The 23,121-nt window shown below is 40.1% G+C and overlaps 1 protein-coding gene across 3 annotated transcripts in view; it reads right to left on the bottom strand.

Annotated features, from left to right (window-relative positions):
• Nucleotides 1-23,121, bottom strand: part of tnn (tenascin N) — a 72,155-nt gene continuing 49,034 nt past the window's right edge. For all 3 annotated transcript variants that reach the window (XM_088085453.1, XM_042497247.2, XM_088085454.1), the window contains 11 exons: nucleotides 17,532-17,795; nucleotides 15,266-15,529; nucleotides 14,607-14,870; nucleotides 11,751-12,014; nucleotides 9,672-9,802; nucleotides 8,188-8,326; nucleotides 7,411-7,562; nucleotides 6,031-6,127; nucleotides 5,769-5,933; nucleotides 3,761-3,924; nucleotides 1-1,819 (listed from right to left, as the gene is read on the bottom strand). In XM_088085453.1, the coding sequence (XP_087941579.1) occupies nucleotides 1,670-1,819; nucleotides 3,761-3,924; nucleotides 5,769-5,933; nucleotides 6,031-6,127; nucleotides 7,411-7,562; nucleotides 8,188-8,326; nucleotides 9,672-9,802; nucleotides 11,751-12,014; nucleotides 14,607-14,870; nucleotides 15,266-15,529; nucleotides 17,532-17,795 (2,054 nt within the window). In that variant the 3' untranslated portion in view covers nucleotides 1-1,669. The remainder of the gene's footprint in view (nucleotides 1,820-3,760; nucleotides 3,925-5,768; nucleotides 5,934-6,030; nucleotides 6,128-7,410; nucleotides 7,563-8,187; nucleotides 8,327-9,671; nucleotides 9,803-11,750; nucleotides 12,015-14,606; nucleotides 14,871-15,265; nucleotides 15,530-17,531; nucleotides 17,796-23,121) is intronic.

Raw genomic sequence — 23,121 nt, 5'->3', positions numbered from 1 at the left:
TCAACTCAACCATCTTTATTCAACATTCCTTTTTTGCACAAGCAAGTCAGTTATGTCCCTACAGTTGTGGTCTTGACTAGTCTTGAAATAAAATCCTAAGCTGCATTTCATTAGCGGTTCCACCTGCCCTCCTTCACTCCCCCTCAGCCCTTGGTATTACCTAACAGCTGACGTCGCACAGAGGCCACTCAGAGAGCCGAGGGAAAGCTGGCGGGGGATTGATATGAAACACACCTGCCCTCAATCACTTTCAGCCCGACTATCACAGATCGACTGTCAGTTGCAGGATTACCGCTATACCACCTTTTAAAAACCACCAGAAAGACGTATTAATAAATACAGTAAATACCTGTCGACTACATTCTGAGAGCTAAAGGCGTCTTCTGCAGATAACTACATCACACCAACGGTCACTTACTACTTAGCTGCATCAGTTTCTGATTTAATAACTTCTGATTGTGATCTGCATCATGATTATCATATTATTTTAAGAGGTTTATGATATCTTGCAAAACGGCTCATACAAGCTGAACAGAACATCAGTATATATTAACTGCAATTAATTAGCCTATACAGCAGTTTACAATGAGCAACTGTCTGCTGATAGACGAGTAAATGCAGACACATGTAAGCCGGCCTCCAGACCTATAAGACACGATAGAAAAGGTGAAACTGAAAAGTCAAATCGTGCATATATTTCATTTTTTATTCAATTACCAATTTATTCATTTTCTCCTTCTTCTGTGGTGCAACCAGAGTTCTACTTATAACTGCCCCCTAACCATCGATGTATTTTCTCGCATGACATGCGTAACTGCAATGCATTATGGGTGATATCCACCTCTGGAGCGTCCATCGTTGCTCACTCGCTCCCTCAGCCCTTCGAGGGTCCATCTCACCAAGTACACTTCCTTTTTTTCAGACAACTGGACCGGCCGTTGAGATGGCGGCTGGGATTGAACGAGGGCATGTTGAACGACTAACGGAACGCAGCGCCGGAGTCCTATTTGTCTGAAAGCATAACAAGACAAAGTAAAAATGCAGTCGAGCCTAAGACGAGACCTTCAACAGGGTTCCCACGGATGTTCATGGAAAAAATTTCCGAACTTTCCCCATGGTTTTCAAGGACCCATAACAAAGATTATGGGTCAAAAGACATAAAAAAATGTTTTCTTGTTTCAATTGCCAACATATGTATCTGATTCAGACTCTATAGAGACATAATTTCAGCTCGCTAAGTTAAGTTAAGGGAGAGACAAACTGCGGGAGAAAATGAAGAAATGTACACGATGGTTAACAAAACATTGTTCGCGCATCAACAATAATAAAGCTATGTTAAGTCGACAGCTACAGAAAATTATATTTGCCTTTATGTTACTTTACATAGAAGATTATCCATGAAAGATCATTGTAACAATTTCATTACACACAACAAAATTTCATGAGTTTTTCCAAATAATTTTGACTAATTCCATGACCGTGGGAACCCTGCTTTAAAGCTGATCTTGAGACCGTTCTCGAGTACTACAACACTGGCTAGACACATGGAAGCATGTAGACCAGGGGTGACAAATGTATGTTCACATGTACAGAAACCAAAATCTAGCGTGACGTTAGGGTCTTAATGGCACTGATGACGACTGTTGTGTTTTTAGTGGGAGGGGCTCTATTATTTCTTTTGGAGGTTTGTGGTTCTGCTCTTCTCTCTGGCCATCAACGATCGCCTCTTCCTGCTGGACAAGGCTCCCACAGGTCGGATCTTCATCTCGGTGAAGTCAAGGGACACCAGGTGGCCCTTCCAAGGTTCCCAGTTCACTCCCTGACAGCAGATTGAGCGAGGAAGAGCGAAAACAGAGGTGAGAAGATGTTGGCGTGATGAAAGAGAAAGGAGAGGGGAAATGAGGGAGACAAGAAACAGGTGAGAGACAGAGTCACGGAAGAGGCAGGCAGCAATGACAGACAGGCAGAATGACAAACACTAATAAACACAAGCCGCTGGCTTCATTTCATGTGAGTACAAACTTGTTTTGACTGTTATTGCATTTCGCCAACAAACATTGCGGGAGACATCTGCAGCGGCAATATTATGGATGAAATCTCGACAAGAACAGAGAAATCCCCTGGCATTTTCTTCAGTTGCAGACTCCGTTAGACATAATAACTGTTGTTGTTACCCTATCAGCCTGGTAAAAAACACTCATGGTTTATAGCTGGTGTGAGAAATGTGTTTTCTTATCACTGCCGATGGATTCAGGCCATTTCTGTTTCATCTGAACAATCCAAAACAAAACAACTAAGAGTGGGCTGGGGTGAAGTTTTCTTTGATTGCTGACCAGGGAATAGCCCCCCCTGGTCAGCACACTCTTTTTAGTTTTTTCTTTTTGTAAGTATGTGTCAAAAAAAACTCTAATGACACATTTGTAGGATCATGAATTGGTCAGTTGCAGTTTCTGTGCATCATGTTGGCAAATGATGTGAGCTGGTGGTGAGTGGTTGTTCTAGATCAACTGATTGTATTTCATTTATTTATAGATATACAAAATGAAAAATGAATAGAAATATAGCAGAACTCGAAACCTCCACTGACTGCTGAATTAATCAAGAACATCTCTAAATTAAAATTGTATTCGCCACATTGACATTTTGAGCTGAAGGGGACTCACCTCTGAATGGCAAACACGGAGAATGAAACAGCTTTGGGATCCAATTATTATTCATGGACAATAAGTCTCCAGTATAGCTTAACTTTATGAAGCAGATTTCAATGCTATAACTTCAGCCTACAGCTTTATCTCAAGGATTCACACTGATAAGTGGGAATCCTGGTTCGTGTAAATCTGTCATCAAATAATACTGTCAGTGCCACCTATTGGTTAGAAAGCACACTACAAGAGAAAAATTCAATACTTTATCCTTGATGTCAAACCATCAAGAGATGTTGTGTTTGGTCAGAGTTTTAATGTCATTGACAGAGCAGTATGATTTAAATGAATACTTAAACCACAAAATTACCATTTGTATGTCAATAAGTCACTGCGTGTTATGTTGAATTCACAAAGAGAACATGTTTTTTCTTGGATGCTTCTGCAGTGAACAAACAATCAAAACTACCGTATACAAACCCTAAAACAACTCATGCAGTATAATTCAAGTCCAATCCTATGCTCTACTCCCAAAACACATGCATGTTCGCATGATGATGTGAAACATAATTTTACAAAACACTTTGTCATGAACAGTCTCACACACAGATGAGTAGCGCACCTTGGCAACTCAGTGGACTGCATGCTTCTCCTAAGCACAAGTGTTTGAAATTGTAAGGTTTCAGCAAAAATACATGTGTTTAGGAATACTGAGCATTTGACTGGATAAATGAGACTTGCATGAGTTGTGTGAGTTTGTAAGCGGATGCATTGACATACTTTAGCTGTTGTTAAATGCTGCCACCTTTTACCTCAATTCATCAAGAATGTTTGCCGTTTTTGCTCAATGTGAAGGCACTGAAGACAAAAATTTCTTCACAAATCCAAAAAAACACAGTGAGCAACTGATATAGAAATGGTCACATTGTGGATGAAGAATTCCTATAATACACATATTATTAATTTTGTGCATGTATGCAGATATAAGCACCTGAGATTAATGGATGAACCACTCTACTAGCTGCCGCTGTTTGAACTCACATTGGCAGATATTCAATAATGGCAGGATAGCATCATATGAGCATGATGCGTGAACCAACGCCTCACTGCTCACTCACCAAACTGTGCCTGTTGTCTCCCCATTTCCCGTTGAGATTGGCCAGGTGACAGTTTTTGTACCACCAGGCGCCACGGTGGGTCAGGGCACAATTACCCAGGGCGATGTCATTATCTGAGTCAACAGTAGTCCAGGGCCGGCCTTGGTGGTAGGTCATAGCGTCACCTGGGGATCATCAACAATATTAATAATTAGTAGACTTTAAAGGGACGCAGAATCAAAATAGACAATTTTCTTTTTACATAGTGCTATTAATAATCTGTTTTGGTTTGAGTTACTGAGTGTTGGAGATATCAGCCACAGAGATGTCTACCCTCTCTCCAGTGTAGTGGAACTAGATGGCACTGGGCTTGTGGTGCTCAAAGCACCAAAAATATATATTTGAGAAACTCAACAGCAATGTCTCTTTCTAGAAATCATGACACAGTTATTCAAGATAATCCACAGACCTTGTTGTAAACAGTTTCAAGTAGAACATATTTTCTTTTACAAGCACCTTTAAAAGCATCTACCAACCGCATCACAGCACAGAAAAGTGCACATCTATTGCTAGCTCACTTAGCACCACAGAGCTAGCTGTTGTTTCAGCTAAGCCGAGGAGGACGACATTTACGTTTAAGTCGCACTATTACAAGCATGAGCTTCTCCTCCATGAGCGGATGCATGCTTCCTTTATAGTTTTGAGGACACCCCCTGTTTGTTAGGTCCGTACCTTAACGACTTAAGAACAATTGGAGTTCTTAAAACACCATTTTGAGGGAATTTTTCAGCTTTTATTTCTGAGCGAGTACTCTCTGAGCACAAAAGAAACCATGAGTGACATAAACATATGGTAACTGGTCAAACACAGCTAATGCAGCACCAATAAATGGCATTTTGAAAAAACAGTTAGCTGTGTAAACAGCAGACAACACACAACACAAACAGATTGTAACAAAAACACAAACTGACTGACAGTAAAGTCCAGGCAATACTGAGCATATATATGCAATGATGGAAATTCAATGCAACACTGAAGTATCAAAGTGAAAGCGACAGCCAGCTTATAGCACGTTGCCTTGGCATTCCTACGACGATGAGAATGCAAACAAAAAAACAACGCCCCTGAAGGTTATGTAGTTCCTTGGGGCAGCATCCCAATGGACAGTTTCTCTAACAGAGTCCCAAAAACTGTTTGGTCTGGAAAAGGTCTGTGGATTACTTTGAGTAACCAGGTCATGACTGGAAAAAGACATTGCCACTGAGATTTAAATTCACTTTTTTTTGCACTTTGAGCACCACAAGCCAAGTGCCATCAAGTTCCATTAAATTTGAGAAAAGGCAGACATCTCTATAGCCGATGTCTCCAACACTCCACAACTCACACCAAAACAATCTTAAACTGATATATGGCACTACAGGCAAAAGGAAAAATAAGGCATTTTTGATTTGGGCTGCACTGTATCTTTAAATATTAATAACTCTACAGGAACAGTCTTGATGGAGTTTAACCTTCCTCTGTCAATATATTCTCTGATCTTGCTGCTCACTTTTTTTCCATGCCTGCTCTGGTTATAAAAAAAATGAATAAAAGTCTAAAATAAAGAAATATGGTATACATTGTTTCAGCACACTGTGATATGTGTAGACACAGCGTCCCACTTGCTGTGCGCTGTATCTGTCTAGCTTCAAAGCTCACTAAAACTCTGACTCTTTCAGATACCACCTTCCCTATATAACTCCTGTCTATAACTGAGCGAATATAACTTTCTGAAACAAATATCCCACCTACTGTTGGCTTGTATTAGCTTTCTCAGCACCCCACAGAATGATGGGTGGGGTGCCTACTGCTCAAAACCCCTGGATTCCCACCCCTGTCTGTCTCATTGCCATCCTCACACTCTCGTCTTCTCCATAACTCCTTCTATCTGAGTTAAGTGTCAGAGAGAAATTATAAGTTTTGAAAGCTACACCTGCTGTCTGTTGTATTGCTGGTAGTTTGGGATAAACTTTAAGAGCAAAAGGCCCACCTGCTGTCCCCCTGTATTTGCCGATAGTGAGTTTAAATTTCTGCTTGACCGGTGCAATCTTAAATTCGTCATATACAGCATAGACTCTCTCAGCGCCCAGGCCCAGGTCAAACCTCAGCTCATATTGAGTAGGAGTGTTGGTGAGCTCATATATCTTCTCCAGACCTGAGGGAATGATGACACAGAATGTGACAGCGAGAAGATATACTCCATTACTGTTCATATGTGCATGTTTCAATGTCCGCAGAGACCGAGTGCTCACCAATCCAGAACTCCTCTGTCATGTTGCCGAAGCCGGCAATGTACTGTCTCCAGCGTTTCATAAAGTCCAGCCTGCCGCTGGTGCGTCGCTGGAGCACCTGAACACAACAAGCACAGGATGTTCACTGACAGCTGTTACACAAACTGTCTGCCATCCCTACCAATAAACGCCAGCAGCAACAACTGTCAGCTACTATCATCATCCAATGAACTGCCTTTCCATAAAGTTAGGGGACTCAGATTTTAAAGGGATACCGTGGCGATTTTCAACCAGCTTTGTAACTAAAAAAATGTGGGTTGTGGGATTTTCTGCTCAAGCAAAAATCAAAATGGGCTAATCTGGTCTGTAATTTCTCAATATTCCCATGGGTTTGAATTGAGTCAGATTCTCACCAATTTACCCACGTTTTTTTTTGTTTTGTTTTTTTAAATGGCAGGTGTAATTGGCAGGAGCTGTGTTGAATCAAGAGGGAAAAAATAAAGAGGGAGGACAGCAACAGAGAGAGAGGCAGAACAACAAAGCGGGAGGATTGAGGGAGAGAGAAAGAGCTTGCTTGAGAGGGAAGGAAAATGAGAGAAAAACAAAGACAGGGGCTGCACGGTGATGTGGTTGGCATTTTTTACAGTAGAAATTCTGATTTTTAATCAGGCTTGGGCCCAAAACTGCTGCTGTGGTTTGGGCTCGAGTCGGGCTTATACAGAAACTGTGCCTCATATAGGATCTGGTCTGATATTTTGGGCCCAATCAAAGCACTAGAATGGAGGCATTCAGTCGCATAAAATCCAACCAGACACAGGGCAAATTAATTGTTGCGTTGTGTGTGTATGAGAAAGGGATAGAGAGCATGTGTGTCAGTGACGCAAGTGACAGTTATATGCTGCCAACATAAACTGCCAACACTAACAAATACTCTGTGCTTCCCTTCACCACACCACAGACTGTATGGGTTGTATGCTGCAGTGGTGGGCTGCAAGCAAAACCATACAAATAGCCACTTTTTCCATATCTGGTTACAAAAAGGATCAAATGTCGTTTTGACTGGAGGAGTTTTGATACTGCTTGGTTCTGTGTTATTTTGGTCGTTACATTACAGGTGTTGAGTATTGATGCCCTGCCCTATTCTTAAGGCAACCAACAGCATACAGTATGGACATCATCAGGATAATTTTTCAGACTTCGAAAAAAACATAACGACATTAATGCAGCTCTTCTCTCAGGCTAAGTCGTTCTTGTGACAAGTCAGTAGAATGCTCCCTTAATATTTACTGGTATAAATTCTGCCCATAAAATAACCATTACTGTGAATACCAAAACAAAAAATACACTGTATTATTTATATTCTGAAACCTCATTCAAAATACAGCCTTTCCATGATCATACCAGCCAGCCGCCTCCATCAGTCTCCATGTCACAGTAAACCTCAATGGGTTTGGAGCGGTCATTGTTAATATAAGCGGTGTAGATACCGCTCTTCTTATTGCCATTCTTCATGATCTGAACACAGTCCATGGGGAAGGGGTACAGGAGGCCAACTGGGGAAGACATGCCACAGCTTTATCAGTGTTTATTTAATACTCATGATGTGATAATACAGCACAGAATTTCATGACCTGATAAATGTCAGACAAACCAACATCAAAATATTATTAAAAAAAATATATCAAAAGAGCATCATACAGAGAAAACTGGAAAATCGGATAGGAAAGTGATTGCCTTGAAAAATGTAAGTAAATATTAGTTTTATTATTTATTTACATCCAATTGTTACGTTTAAGTTGTTAAGTTTTAAGGTGTATTTACTCAATTGTTTGAGGTTGTTGCAACATAAAAATGACAAGTTTAAATAAATTAATCTTTCTAAAATCCTCTTTGTCATGATCAAGTTAAGTCAAACTAACTTGGCTTACTGAAGTTGCTAACACTTAGAAAGAAAAAGGTAATTCCACTTGTCATTTCAAAGATGCAACAGCTTCACAAAATTAAGTAAATATAGTTAATTTTTGAGTAAACTTAAAAATTAGAAAGTAAACATAAAGTAAGATGAATAGTTATATTTACGTTCCTTTTTCAAAGCAATTAGTTTACAGGCTTATTTTAAGTAAGATCAACTTGTCAGATTTTACAGTGTAGAGACTCAGTAGAGGGAAGTGCACAGACCTGTTTTGAAAATGGTCTCTACCACTTTGCTCCTTTTGTTCCCCCTGTAGGCGATGATGGTGACGATGTATCTCTTCCCCGTCTCCAAACCTGATACAGCAAAACTGCTCTCGCCGGCTCTGAGCTGCTTTTCAGCCGTCTGAGAACAATAAATGAAAAATGCAGTTAATCTTACTGAACACTTGTAATAAAATGAACAGTCAAACACTGAGCCATGTATGAATGAAGTTTACTCCCAAGACATATCTCGCAAAAAACAGTAAAATGTGATATTGGCTTATGACATTGACAAGATGTTGAAGTTTTGAACAAAACATAAATGTGAATTTGATTAAGTTCTGCATCATGTGTATGTGGAGGGTCTGTCTATGTTTATGGACAACAAATACCAGAATAAAACTGACTTTTTTAATGTATTTTGATTATTGCATTGGATACTGGATTACAATGGATGGTATTATGATTCGCAACAGACTTTTTCATTTATAGTGATCACTGAACTGTCGGGAGCTTGTCTTGTCTGTGTATGATTAGTCTTTTCCTGTTTATTCTCTAAGGTCATGTGTAACTTTTTTGAATTGAATATACATTATTTTGAAAACTATAAATAAATGAATAAATGAATGAATGAATAAACAAAATACTATGCATGTCAAAAAACACAAACAAAAAAAACAATGAATACACATAAGAGATTTTCAGTAAGCAACAACAAATGTTATATTTCATGTCCAAAAAGGAGTAGGAAGAATAGAGCCGGTGTCTTGTCCTACCTCAGCTCTATTCTAACCTAACAACCTATTAACCTACATCACCAGTGGCATGCATTATGATGTAAGATGTAATGGTTGCACTGTCACTTTCTCATTGTAAAGTCGGTTTTCATCGACCCCAGGAAGAATAGCTGCTGCAATGCTGTAGCAAATGAGGATAAAAAACACTCTGTATGAGTGATGACATTGTCTTATACTTCAATTAGATACAGGCCTTAAGTGGGCTCCTCAATTTCTATAAAATCTTAAAAAGGTGAAAGGAAAATGATCACCCATGTGCTCAAAATTACTTCAAGTAGATTAATTTTAGTTTTGACCACAAGAGGTCAGCGTTCCACAGAGCTTAAATTGGACAAACCCCTGTACTGTAACCTCAGCATATTTCAAACAGCAGACTTGTTAAGACAAAACCAGGACTTAAAACCCAGCTTTCAATATTCCCACTTGGCCACAGGACACTCAGAGGAGCTGCAGCTTTGCTTTTACCCAATGCAGAATAAAAGGTTTTTGCATCCTTCTACACAGTCAAACTCAGTTTCCATATGATGGTGTGTTGTGTTTTTTAATGTAACACTTGTATAAAAAATATATACAAATATACCTGAGAATAGCAAAATATCTTATCCCTGTGGATGGTGAGACAAAGAGTTTAATAACACAGTTGTGGCATATGTGAATACCTTCTGGAGGTGAGAAAATATGGCAAGTTACCTGCATGTTGCCATCCTCATCTCTGTAGGTCAGGATGTAACCGTCAATGTCAGCAAGCGGAGGAACCCAGGTCAAAAATGCAGACTCAGCCTTCACTTCTGTCGCCTTCAGGTCCTGCGGGGCATCAATGTCTGTGGATTGGAGGTTAAATGAGAGTGGATTATAACACAAGTACATAGTGTCTACCATGTGTTCATTAATAAATCTTATTGACTCAGGTCTGGATTGGGCAAGCGGAGGATTTTGATGCTGCTTTTGAGTTTGATCATGAAAACTCAGGAATATAATCAATTGTGAGTGGAAAAACATCTCTTTAATTCAACAGATATTTAATAAATGAATTAAATATTTGATTAAAATGATGTTTTACAAAAAATGTTAAAGCACAAACCTTTCTCATACTCACATGTGAATTAAGTGTTTCTCAAACACTTTGCGTTGCAGTTTTCATCCCTATTAATTCCCTTTATCTCCCTCAATGACGAGGCCAACCTTGACGTATCTAACAGCCTCTTTCCACCTAAAGCATGACTCACAGCCGCCTGCAAAGTTACAATTTGCCTCTGCAGATAAACTGGCATTTATTCCTCTACCTTGTTTAAATGCTTTGGAGCTTTGACCTGAAAGACACGCTGAAATAATTTGTCTGACACAAAGACACCTGCTGTAACAGTGGGAGCCTTAAGCTCCCATGGCTCAAGAAATTAGAGGAAGCGTATGTCACCATGACACACCACATCAGTCTGAGCAATCAATTTATTTAATCTAGTCAAAACTCACACTATCAGTCCTTCATGGGTAAAATCACTGCCTTCTGTTTTTATTCCGGAATCATCCAATTCTCAGTTTTACTACCGTGGAAAAAAATAAACCGCTTTTCTGGTAATTAAATTGTAATGGGAGAACAGAAGTGTGAACACTGACAAATTTAGCAGTGCCATTTGCGGTATCATTAGTGGAAATCAACGCTGCTGAAAAAGTCTGTGAAACATACTGATGTTGGTTTGAGACAGTTTTAACTGACATATTAATGGTGCTTGTAACTGGCTCTAATAAAATCACAAATGTAATAACACATGCTTTTATTTGTCCCAGGTGATATCTTTTGACACAATGGCTTTCCTGTATGAACCCAGCACACCACGTTGGTCTGCAGCCACCAATGGCTTCTAATGAGTTACGACACGACAAGTTTATAATCCAAAACTCGGCCATTTGCTGCCTAATTGAAAAAGATCCAGCTGTCACTTAGAGCTCCCAGGTGATTTTACAGATCATCTGGCTCACACAAAGATAGCCCTGTTGTAACCTGTTCACCATGTGCTGCTGCTGATATTTTTACCTCACACTAAGGCCCAATCCCAGTACACCCATTGCCCCAACCACTTAGCCCTTACCCCTCTATTTTGTGTGTACATATCTAGATGTAGTGTGTGCTGATTCTTGTTGGGATAGGGGCGTATGTGAAAGTGTTAGGACAAAACAGCCCTCAAAACTGAGGTTTTTTAGAGTAATTTAAGTTATGAGAAATAATCAGCAAGATGACAGTGTAATAATTATTCTGTAAAAAGAAAACTATATAATAATGATAATTAGAAATATAGCTCTCTGGAACATTTTCTCTAGCTTTTAAAAGAAAATCTCAATCTATTCTTGCAATATGCAGGAAATTTCTTAACAAGCTGCTCATGCCTTTTTTTGCATGTTTTTGAAAAAATCAAACCATTTTGCTCAGGGTTCAAATGTTGAAATACTTTTAAAAGGCACTTGAATGCAGCACAAGAAAAGTGATTGTCGATCCAGGTTTCAAAGGGTTAATTATTAACAGATAGGTAGTTCTCAGAGTGATATGAAAGTCAGATGAAGGCCTCCCTCATATGGAGAAAACTAATTTGGTATAACATCTACCAGTGAAATACTGTTTTACCTGTGTGTCAATTTCTGTAAAAACCTACATCTAGACTGCAACATTTTTCAAAAAATATACCTTTTTTAAGGTGTTATGAAACTGTAATTTCAAGAGAAAGGACAGTTGTGTTGTTACTGAAAGAAAAGCCCGCCTACTCATGGTATATTAACCTGTCTCAGCTTTTGTTGAAATCTTCCTGGTGGCTTTGCTGCCCTTGACGGCCCAGATGTAGACAGTGTAGAGGACACCAGGCCTGAGGCCGGTCAGCCTGTAAGAGGAGCTGTCAGACCCGACTGGGATCTCCCCACTAGAGCCCTCAGAGGAGCTGTAGGTTAGGACGTAGCCATCAATTTCTGCCTGGACTGGATCCCATGACACGCTGAAGCCAGACTCTGTTTCATCTCGGGCTAAGAGGTTAGCAGGAGCATCCAGTTCTAGAGGAAGATGTTAGTGGAGGTGGTTATTACACTACAGATGCAAACTACATGAACTACTGATGCAAACTACAAGATGTATTGTTTCATTTTTTGCCCAAAGGCAAAAAAAAATGAAATCTTTTTGCATGCATCTGCTAAAAGCCTTAGTAATATGACAGTAAAGAGGAGAAGATGGATGTTTACCTTCATATATTGCATCATTTAAAAATAACAGAAAAAAAACAAGATTTACTGAGATGCAATATATGTTTAAATCTTTTCAGTAGCTTTGATCCCCCCCCCCTCAACGTCCAGATGTAGAGGATGTAAAGGAAACAAGGACTCAGGCAGTAAGCCTGTAAGCCAGCATGGGATCCCAGAGGTGTCTCTGTGCTTGAGCTCTCATCAGAACTGTAGCGAAACTTACATCCATTGATTTCTTACTGCACTTTGTCTCACGACACGCTGATGATGGGCCAAGAGTTTAGCTGGAGTGCTGAGGTCTGCATATGGAGTCACGGTTATAGAAAGAGCTAGAAATACTTCCTCTGGAATAAGGATAGAAGAAAGTCCCTGCGGCCGAGTAAACTTGCAGCTCCCAAGTCAGGGGCAATACCTGTAAGGAAATTCGTATGAAGTGAGCACATTGTGACTTTTTGAATGTGCATCACACAGAGAGTGTGATGCTGAATGGAATCTTATTGATCCTGGTTTTCCCTGGTGGATGGAGTCTGGTGCACTTGCATGTTGCAGGGGGGGGACTGTCAGACATTTAGGCTTCTGGGTTTATGGGAAATGACTGATATCACTGCCTAGAGATACAACTCTCAACATCAAGCCAAGTTTTCTTCTGTCCATGTATAAGCTCTGCACAGAATGGACTTTGTTGAAACTCTCGAGGATGGCAGCGGCATTGGTTATAAGGTGAAGAGTGCTTGTCATTGAGACAACCCAAGAAACATGGTGATAGACCGCAGGAGTGAAGAAGGCTGTCAAACTGCTGGAAGAGTTCTTCAGTTGCTCTCTTCTGGTAAAAGGTCACTTGTGAAATTCAGATAATTGGGCATTTGTTTCAAGGATCAGGTAAACCTGTAGTTTACACACAAGTTTAACATGGAACAATGACAATATATTGATGGGGGACTGGGTGCAGCAAAGCAGACGTTAAATGAGGTCATGCAAGTGACGAGACAGCTGAGTCAAAGAGTCGATCTTTAATCCATCCTTCGTCTTGAATGTTGGGTAGTAAAGTGATGATCATATTGTTGGAGATGAGAGGATGAGATGAGGTTTCACAGCATGTTGGCTGACCTCAGTCTGTGTGACAGAGTGAAGAGTCTCTTCCAGAGAAGCAGGTAGAAGTTTATTGGTCACTCGGAAAGAATGAGCCAGAGCCCCAAGTGCCTCCTTATGCTCCAGGCATGACTGACTGAGGGCAGTCGCAGGACATGCTGGAGGGATTACACCTCTGAGCTGGCATGGGACTGCTCAGGAAGAGCTGGAGTAAGTTATTGGGGGAAAAGGATGTCTGGGCGGCTTTGCTCACTGTGACCCGCATAAGAAGCTGGCCAGGAGATGCATGAAATGATGGATGCATACATTGGAAAACTCCCTAAAACAAACAAGCTGATTAGTCTACCATGTGAGAAACTCATTTTTTCTTTCAGGGTTTACAAGCGAGTTTTCTTGTCAAAATAACTGTGTAGAAGAAATGATGTATTAAACATAAACATGGCTCCATGAAAGAAAACGTAAGGTTAGTATTTCAGTGAACTTTCCTAAGCCCTGCCCCTTTTCACTCTGTGCTCCAATAACAGTTGAGCAAACTCAATAGCTGGCACAGGGTTTCCCACACATTCATTTATTTGTGGCGGGCTGCCATAACTAAATCATTTGCTGCCACAAACAGATTTTTGTAGCTGGTCTGGTTTTTAGGAGCACTTTTGGAACATGTATGCTGTTGTGTTATTTATAGCACAATTAGGGCTGAAATGGCACAGCAGAACATCAAGCACATTGAAAGTGACCATTAACTGATAATTCTGCTGGGTCTAAACGCTTACGGTCACTTACAAACTAGTGCTCTCATCCATCAATCTGATCTGATCTGATCAATTATCCACTACGAGTGACAAACTGCTGCTGAGAAAAAAGAACTAATGGAGAGCTCTGGCTGTTGCACTGTGTTCACGGACCCATAAAACCGGCCAAATTTAGAGAGAGATTATACAAAGGCATTTTAATGATGCCAAAAAAGTAAATACATTTAAAAAAAGATCCTTTGTTAATATTATCTCTGTAAGGCTATGTGCCAGCCCAAAGTAACTTTTTGTGTTGATTACTTGGACATTCACAATGTCAAGTATCTCATCATGAATTTATCCTTCCATCACATATTGTAGTTCTTGCCATCTGCTTCTTGAAGCTACAGTATATTGCCAGATGCCCACAAACTAATACAAACTGCAGCACCCAGCTAAACAAAACCAGAATTGCCACGTTTCTTTTTCAAGCTTGTCGAATTTAGGAACAATAACTAAAGGGGGCAGGACTCTGGATTGGTCAACTGGTAGGGTAGCATTGTTTAACAGATAATGGTAGATTTGAGACCTGTCTCAGCTTGTGTCGAGATCTTCTTGCTGGCTTTGCTCCCTTTGATGGCCCAGATGTAGACAGTGTAGAGGACACCAGGCCTCAAACTAGTCAGCTGGTAAGAGGCTCTGTCAGGCCCCAGTGGGATCTCCCGACTAGAGCCCTCAGAGGAGCTGTAGGTTAGGATGTAGCCATCAATATCTGCCTGGGCTGGATCCCATGACACGCTGAAGCCAGACTCTGTTTCATCTCGGGCTAAGAGGTTAGCAGGAGCGTCCAGTTCTAGAGGAAGATGTTAGTGGAGTACATTAATGCACTACTGATGCAAACTACAGATTACAGAGGAGCTGTGGCTCGACCGATATCCATCATCCTATCCCAAGACCTGGTCTCATGAAATGCTGAAGCTGGACTCTGTTTCACATCTGACCAAGAGCTAAATAGGAGTATCTAGTTCTAGATATTCAGATGTGGTTTTGTAACAAACTAATTACCCAATCATGTTGGTTAGACTATACTATAGAAATATAAAAATGTTTTAAAATTTACATTTCTTTGAAAACATTTTAAGGTGCTTAAATATACTAGTGCATTCAGCATTTGACCCCAAATTTTAGCAATAGCTGGTAAGATAAATAAGCACTTTGAATTTGAACAGAAAGTCGTATATTTGAAACCTGTCTCAGCTTGTGTTGAGATCTTCCTGCTGGCTTTGCTTCCCTTGACGGCCCAGATGTAGACAGTGTAGAGGACACCAGGCCTGAGGCCGGTCAGCATATATGAAGTGCTGTCAGACCCAAGTGGGATTTCCTCACTTGAGCCCTCAGAGGAGCCGTAGGTTAAGACGTAGCCATCAATTTCTGCCTGGGTGTGATCCCAGGACACCCTGAAGCTGGACTCTGTTTCATCTTGGGCCAAGACGTTAGTAGGAGCGTCCAGCTCTGCATGAGGAGTTCTGGTTAGTATAGACTACTAAAGAACATCACTACATCCAGCACAAACATAACAACAACTACACACAGCTGATCTAAATCAGTATAATGTGGTTACCTCTTACACATAACTTTCAGTTACAGTGTAAGAGGGGAGAAACATCAAACTTGGATCACAGTGCCGGAGGTTTGATGGGGTATTTTTTTGGTAATTTATTCAAAATTAGTCCTTTTGTCATCAAGAAGATGAACTCTTTTTAGAAACGGTGAATAACTTTCATTTCACAAATGCTCAGATTTTTTCATTATTAATTGAAGAATCCCATGTGACTGATTTTCTCTTGAGGCTTTTAATCCAAGTTTGACATCACATCACATTATGCAAGCAGGCCTACTATGAGTATACTATGAGCTATGTTAATTAAATAACATGCAATAGATGGTGAGAGAACATTGCTACAGTGAAGAAAAGTCTGGACCACTCATGTTGTGTGAAACAGTATCACTGCTTTGGCTTCTACATGAATCTGTTTGTATCTTTCCTTTGCTGCTTTATAACACTGAATGTTTGTATGTAAACTCTTTCATCCACTGTAGTTAACACAGTGGATATAGATAAATACCTCATACAAAGCCACTTCAAAAAATCCAAACTAACCCTTTAAAGTTAATTGAGGTCACAATTGCTCACATCATCAGCTGACTAAGTGAGTTTTAAGCCACTTCAGAAATTTTCATCCTTGAACACTCCTGCTGATTGATGTACAAGTGAGGCTATTGGAGCTAAAATGTCTGCTTCTCCCATCAAACGGGACCAGTGAAAAACTGAAAACTGAAGTTGTATGAAAAACAAATTGAAAATATAAACACAGAAAAAAAAGACATCAGGTGTACTCATCAAACACATCAGCTCAAAGCAATTTTTTTTTTTTTTACCCATTTGGCTAAAAGCTAAACACACAAACTCACACGCACACACATCACAACTAAATGCAATTGTGAAAATTATGAATTTAACAACATATAAATTATAAACCATTAATTACAGTAAGTGTGGATTGTGCTGTACAGATGTACATTTGCTGCTCTCTACATTATTAACACTGCCGATAGTTAACAGTCAAATCAATACAAATGTGAAAACCAGCTCTTTAGTGCCTCTCTCATTGATGTGTAGGAATGCCCTTAAAGTTCTGGTTTCTGAAGCATTTTGGATATACGCCAGTCAGTCCTCAAAAGCGTTCTTGTGCTGCCTCTCTTCAGAGATATAAAGGCGAGCAGACAGCAGCAGCTGCTAACCCTCACTACAGCTAAGATGAAGAGACAGGAGAACACAGGAGAAACAAAATCGCTGGCTTTGTTAACGAAGCAAAATTGGCTCTTCTTAGACTTCTTCAAGACATTCAGCCCCAGGCTAAACTAAACCGTCTTTAAACGAGTGTCCAGCCTAATTATGTTGAATAGCCTTATTTCAGTGAGAGTTCAAGTTTCCCTCTTGGCAATTAGGCAAAGAGGGGTTAGTGTGCTCGGTGTAAAATGTCTACTGTGACACTTTTTACTTCTTGCCACCACAACAAAGACAAGGAAATTATGCGGTAAGCCAAAACACAAAAGATCAAAAAGAAGTGACTGGTGCATTGCACATAAGAGCTATTAGAGGTAAGAGCGTCTCGCACAAAGAAGCTAAAGAAAGACAGCTACTTAAAACATCTTTGTCTCTTCTCACAAGCTGTAAAGAACAAAGACAAGAAACACGCTGCCTGACGACACTTGAGATATCTGAGAATCTGACGTCAAAACGCTTCTTTTTTACTTGTACAGCTGTGTTCGGACTACAGTGTTAATAAAATATCTTTTTATGTCAAACCTTTGAGGAATTCTATGCTGACTTCATATCAAACAAATTGTCCTGCATTTAGAGAGAGAGATAATTTGCTAAGCTATTTCATCATGGACACACACAAAAAAATCGAATGCATCCATTTCTTCCTGTAATGAATTTAAAAGTTACCTGTTTCAGCTTCTGTTGAACTCTTGCTGCTGACTTTGTCTCCCTTGTAGGCCCAGATGTAGACAGTGTGGAGAACTCCAGGCCTCAAGCCAAGCAGCCTGTACGAGGTGCTGTCACGTCCTACAGGGATCTCAGTGCTGGAGCCTTCAACAGATTTGTAGCTCAACATGTAGCCCTCTATTTCTGCCTGGGCACGATCCCATGAAACTGTTGCAGTGTCCTCTGTTACTTCAGTGGTGACCAGGCCAGTAGGAGCATCAATGTCTGAAGGAGAAAGAGGCTTTTAAAAAAAGGAATAACACACAAATGACCCCTCTAGTCCATCCATATTTGTTATAGAAACTCAGCTGAGCAAGAAGCACAATGTAACAGCACCCAGGAGACAGAAAACAGGAGACGTATCCCTGAAATACATAACATACTTTACATTCACAAGACAAGCATAAACAATAAAAGTAAAAACAAACACAGATTGTATCTGTCAGTAGAGTACTGGCAGGTACAGTAGGAGTAAACAGTACAAGCTGCGAGGAACTCTTGCGAAGAATAAAGAGTTGGCAACTTGATGACAAAGCTTGTCCGTCAGTGTCTTCCACAACTGCCAGTATGACAGTGATTCATGTGGTCTGCCACCTCTGAAGGTTTGGTTAAGTTTAGGCCTAACTACCTGGTCATAGAAAGAGATCATATTAACGGTTAGAGAAGACAAACGTAAAGGCTGACAGGAGACGAACTGTGAACTGCTATTTCCAGTGTTGGCTATTAGTAGTTTTGAGGAGAAATAATTTGTGTAAGTACTAAAGCTCTGGAAAATGTAACTATTAGTTATCTTTATCATTTGAACAATTGACTGTTGTTGGGATTTTTCTGACAAGGACAGTCAGGACAGTGTGGACTGTATTTTTGGGACTGACTGATGTAGCTTACATGTGTCTTCGACTATTCTTTCTTTTTTTCCACATATAGCATTCGAGAGTTTGAAAAGGGTTTGGCGGGACTTTCAAGGTGACAGTGACATTCACATAGGGTGAGTTCAGGTAAAGTGGGACAATTAAGCATTGTAATGATTTGATATGTTTGAAATTAACAGCCAATCATAAAAACTGATCTTATATTATTGCTACATCACTTCTTGACAGTAAACAATGGTTTTGATTGGTGTGATATCATCAGAATGGGCATGGTCTGTGCAGTCAGCAAGTCTGTGCAGTGCGAGCACATGGTAAGTTCATTGGCATATAACAGTGTTTTTCTCATTCATAAGACTGTTAATGGAATTTAAGGTAACAACATGTATAACTGGACCATAATGCAGCGGTTTAACCACCGGTTGGAACTAAAATAAAAGAAAACAGCTTCCTTTGTGGCTGCAGCTGCCTGTACAAAAGAGAAGCATGAAAGTGAGAGGGACGTACTCTGCAGCTAAATCTGGGAGCTGAAACATCCCCAGAAGTACAATGCACACTCATGAAATAAAAAAAAAAAAAATCCTAAACTGTTCAACTTGAAAGAATGTCACTCGACTGAAGGGTCTGAGACTATTGATTCAAATCTCAGACTTTCAGGGGGCATCCTTAATAATTACTTTGGCCGCTAGAGGGTTTTGTCATTTGAGTGTACATATATTGTTTTGGGGCACTTACTCAAAGGACTGATGCTGTTGTACTGTGGGAGGAAAGTCAATGAAGCAGCGATGCCTTTTAGTTAAACTGCATGGGTGATGATAGTTTTATGTCCAGAATGGACAGAGTGGATATGAGGTTGGACTCCTGCTTACACAACAGCATTGCTTAGACAGGTGAGAGGAAGCAGTCGTCTGCAGCAATGTTTGGCAAGAAGGAACTATAGAGCAGTCTCAGGAAATGTCACTGATGGTTTTTCTTTTTCAGCTGACAGAGAGTGTATGTGGCACACTTCCAAAATAAATGTATACAAGCTTGTTCTTCACTTTTTTCTTGTATGGGCGCTGAAGATGATAAATGAACCAACGTCTCAAAGGAAGGGCTCATTGAAGCTCTTAAGAAGAGCATGACTAGCTCACAACCCCATGCATGGCCTGGTCCTGGTCATTGAGCTCCACAGGATGAGCTTCAGCGGGACGAGGACAGAGGAGCGAAGCAGAACACAGAGCTTCTTTCTGTAAAGTCACTAGGTTTAGTGAATCACAGGGGACATATGGAAGATGCAGGCAGAGCAGTTGGTGGTGCATCTGTGTGGATGGGTGTTAGTCTCCATCGAGGGAATCTCAATGAAAGTAAAGAGAGAGAGAGAGAGAGCAACACAGAGAGGGAGGGAGACAGAAAATGAAAGAGCCACAGAGGCCTAGTAAGAGAGACACAGAGGAAGTGAAGGGAAATGTAAAAGCAATCATCATTTAGGATTATTCCTCTGTGGCAGCGGCTCAGTGGAGGTCATTCTTGTGTCAGTGCGCAGTCTGCATCATGAAAACTGATTGATGATGCATCCAGGAGAAGAAAGGCACCACGCAGCTGTCTAACTCTACCCCCTCTTTGTCTCTCTTCTCCTCTCCCATTGTCACTTTTCTGTCCTTGCGGCTGCTCTGCTTGACAGTCTGTCATGAGCTAAACCACAGAAAGAATTTATAATGGCTCCATTTTTTGGGGCTGAGTGTTTCCTCCAAGGTCTAAAAACAAGAGGTCAATCAGTGGTCTAAGTACCTTAAGTGAGCGCTACAAAGGGAGCTTGGAAAGCATCTATCGCCACATACACAACGAAGAGCATATCAGGACTCCATTTTAAATGTCTGTTTACTCAGGATACTATACTGGAGACTTAAAACCTACATAACCTCTCAGTAAAAAAAAAAAATCTATAGCAGCTTGTATCAATATGTTCCAAATATATCAATAAATATTAAATTTTTTTGCTAATCTTAATATTTGTTTATACTTTTATCTTTTACTTTTAACTATTACACCGACCAATTTCCTGTTGCACACCAGAACTGTGTGAGTGCAACTTGGCACACACACAGGCAGCATGAACTGCCAGGTAGGTCATGTTTGCATATTGTAATTTCATAGCAACTGGGAAGTGGTTGTCACACATACTAGTAGTAATTACATTTCAGAAGCACAGAAGTGTCCAAAATTCCTTTTTTGACTCACTGGCAAAGGGGAAAGCAAGTAAAAACACATAAGACAGGAGTGAACACATGAGAATGTACATATATAACAATGTGCATATATAGCAATGTAAAACAAAAAACAACAAAAAGACACTGGCAAATTTAATAAGCGGTGGCATCTGAAGTACACAAGGGTAACTGAAGTGCACAGTGACCCTACAAGATAGATAGGATGCATTACAAGATCAACATCTTTCAATCATGGCACATTTTCCTCCTCAAACACCCTTGGTATCTGTAGATCTCTATAAAATGTGGTCATCAGCAACAACCATTATCATTCTAATCATCATCATCAACGTCAACATCATCATCATCATCATCACCATCACCATCAAACATCACATAAACATACTGAGCATAACAACCAGACAGCGTTTATTGTGAAAGGTAGGAACTAAAGGAGTTAGGCTTTTGTGCTGCCATTGACATCTTGGAAGGCAATAAACAGCTTGCTATCTTGGTTCAGACTACAGAGCCTCCGTGGTGTTTTTCTACTTTATTATAAGTATGGGTGCAACTCAAACCCTTCTGCTTCACATTAGCTGGTAGCTAGCAGCAGACTGGCAGCAACTAGTGGATCAGCTATGGATTCTGCATGGTAAACAGAGCTGCAAACCTAGGAACGCTCATGACTGTTAGTTTTGTGGCACCTTTTACATGTGCGTAAAATCACATCTGTAGTGTGTGTGCTTCAATCTTTGACAGACCTGAGAGGAACAGCAGGGTAGTGTTTCAGTAAATGATGTCAAAAATGTGGTCGAGACTCAGCACAGATTTTTATTACATGAGTATTTTAGACTATTTACTTCCTAAATGGAAAATCTACCCCCATTTGGCACATGGTGTAAGTTGGTCACTAGCAGTGGCTTTTAAATTATTTCAAAAGTTGCACATGTAATAGTCCAGGAGTTTGCAGAGGCTAAACTTGCTCACTTCACAAGAGGAATAATCTAATAACCATGCAGTGTAGCCTATAACATCTACAGTGGTATCATTTTCCCTTACAACCAGACATCCACCAGTGCTTTCTGTCAGTGTGTCCCGAGTGAAGACAACAGTGGACTAACACAGACCTGAAGAAAGTAGAACAGTTTAACAACCATAAATAAATCTTAACTCTTTACAACAAGCACTGCTTTGCTACAGTCAGTCTGAAGAGAGTGAACCCTGTATTTTTAAACCAAAAGTGATGTTGGCAAGAGATCTCCAATAAATTCAATAAAAATAGATTAAATGAATGGGTCTCAAACTGATTTACAACAGTCAGGCATCCTAAATAAACTATGGCAGTTAAAAGCATTTGACAGTTTGATAGAGAGAGGACTATTGCATTTTATCCCTAACTACAAATTAGTTTAAATTTGGTTTTTAACCATCTGAGTACAGCTTGTATCCAATGCCTTGTTCTTCAATACAAAGGTTTTCCTTCTCCCTCGTTGGTGCTATGTTGTTACCCTCTGCAGTCCCTTTGGCTCTTCTATGCGGTATAGCTGCTGTCTCGGCTGCCTGATATATTCTATATGTTATTAGATCTTTTTTTTCCAAACATTACTACTTTCTGAGGGCGCCTTGCATTTGCTCTGAAGTTACAGTGCATGATGGATTGAGTTTCTCCAAATGTTCTACCCCACTAGCTGCGTAGTGACAGTGGCTACCGGGCTACAAAACACGAGCTGTGGCTTTGGCCATTTGGAAAACAGCTTATCCATTATGGGTGGCATGTTCAGCAGAGGCATCGACCACAAGTCGCACAGCAACAGGCCATCTTTCATCATTTACACCCTCACTGTACAGAGGAAGCCATATAATACTTCTGCGGATAGAGCAGATGGAAAATATGTGTCAATAGACACCTTTCTTTAAGACACTACAGTACGTCAGGTGTGACATATGTTTTGTTCTGGACTCCTCTGGCTACCACAGACTTTTTTCATGTTCATCCAGCAGTATATTTGTACCACAAGCAGCTCATAATTCTTTATGACAAAATTGACATGTCTATTTTGCTATGCCTAGAAGCAGAAGCAACATATGATATGGATTATATGAAAGCCCCCTTCTGTCATCATAAATCATCCATTCATTATCTATAGGCTATGATGTGGCATCGCCAGACAAATTAAAAATCACAATCCTTATTCATAAATTATTTTGTAAAATATTAATTGGATTATGTGCAATTCAGTGGTGTGTACAGCTGATGCAGTTTTGTTTATAATGTAGTTTACTTTATTGTAACAGTGAAGGTATTTATGGGCACAGCATCTGTCTCCAAGACCAATTTCCTTATGGGGACAATAAGATGTATCATATCATATTCAACCTATCATATTGTATTTTTAATTTCCAGGGGGAACTATTAACAGGTGCAGATCAAAATGCCCAAATGGACGCAATTAGACAGAGCTATAACCCACTTAGAAAAAAATGTGTAACGTA

Source organism: Plectropomus leopardus, chromosome 12, assembly GCF_026936395.1.
Source record: "Plectropomus leopardus strain MGB_pleo_1.0 chromosome 12, ASM2693639v1, whole genome shotgun sequence".
In the NCBI taxonomy this organism is placed as follows: domain Eukaryota; kingdom Metazoa; phylum Chordata; class Actinopteri; order Perciformes; family Serranidae; genus Plectropomus; species Plectropomus leopardus.
Note: the sequence above shows the minus strand (reverse complement) of the source record. Positions and strands in the feature narration are given on the sequence as shown.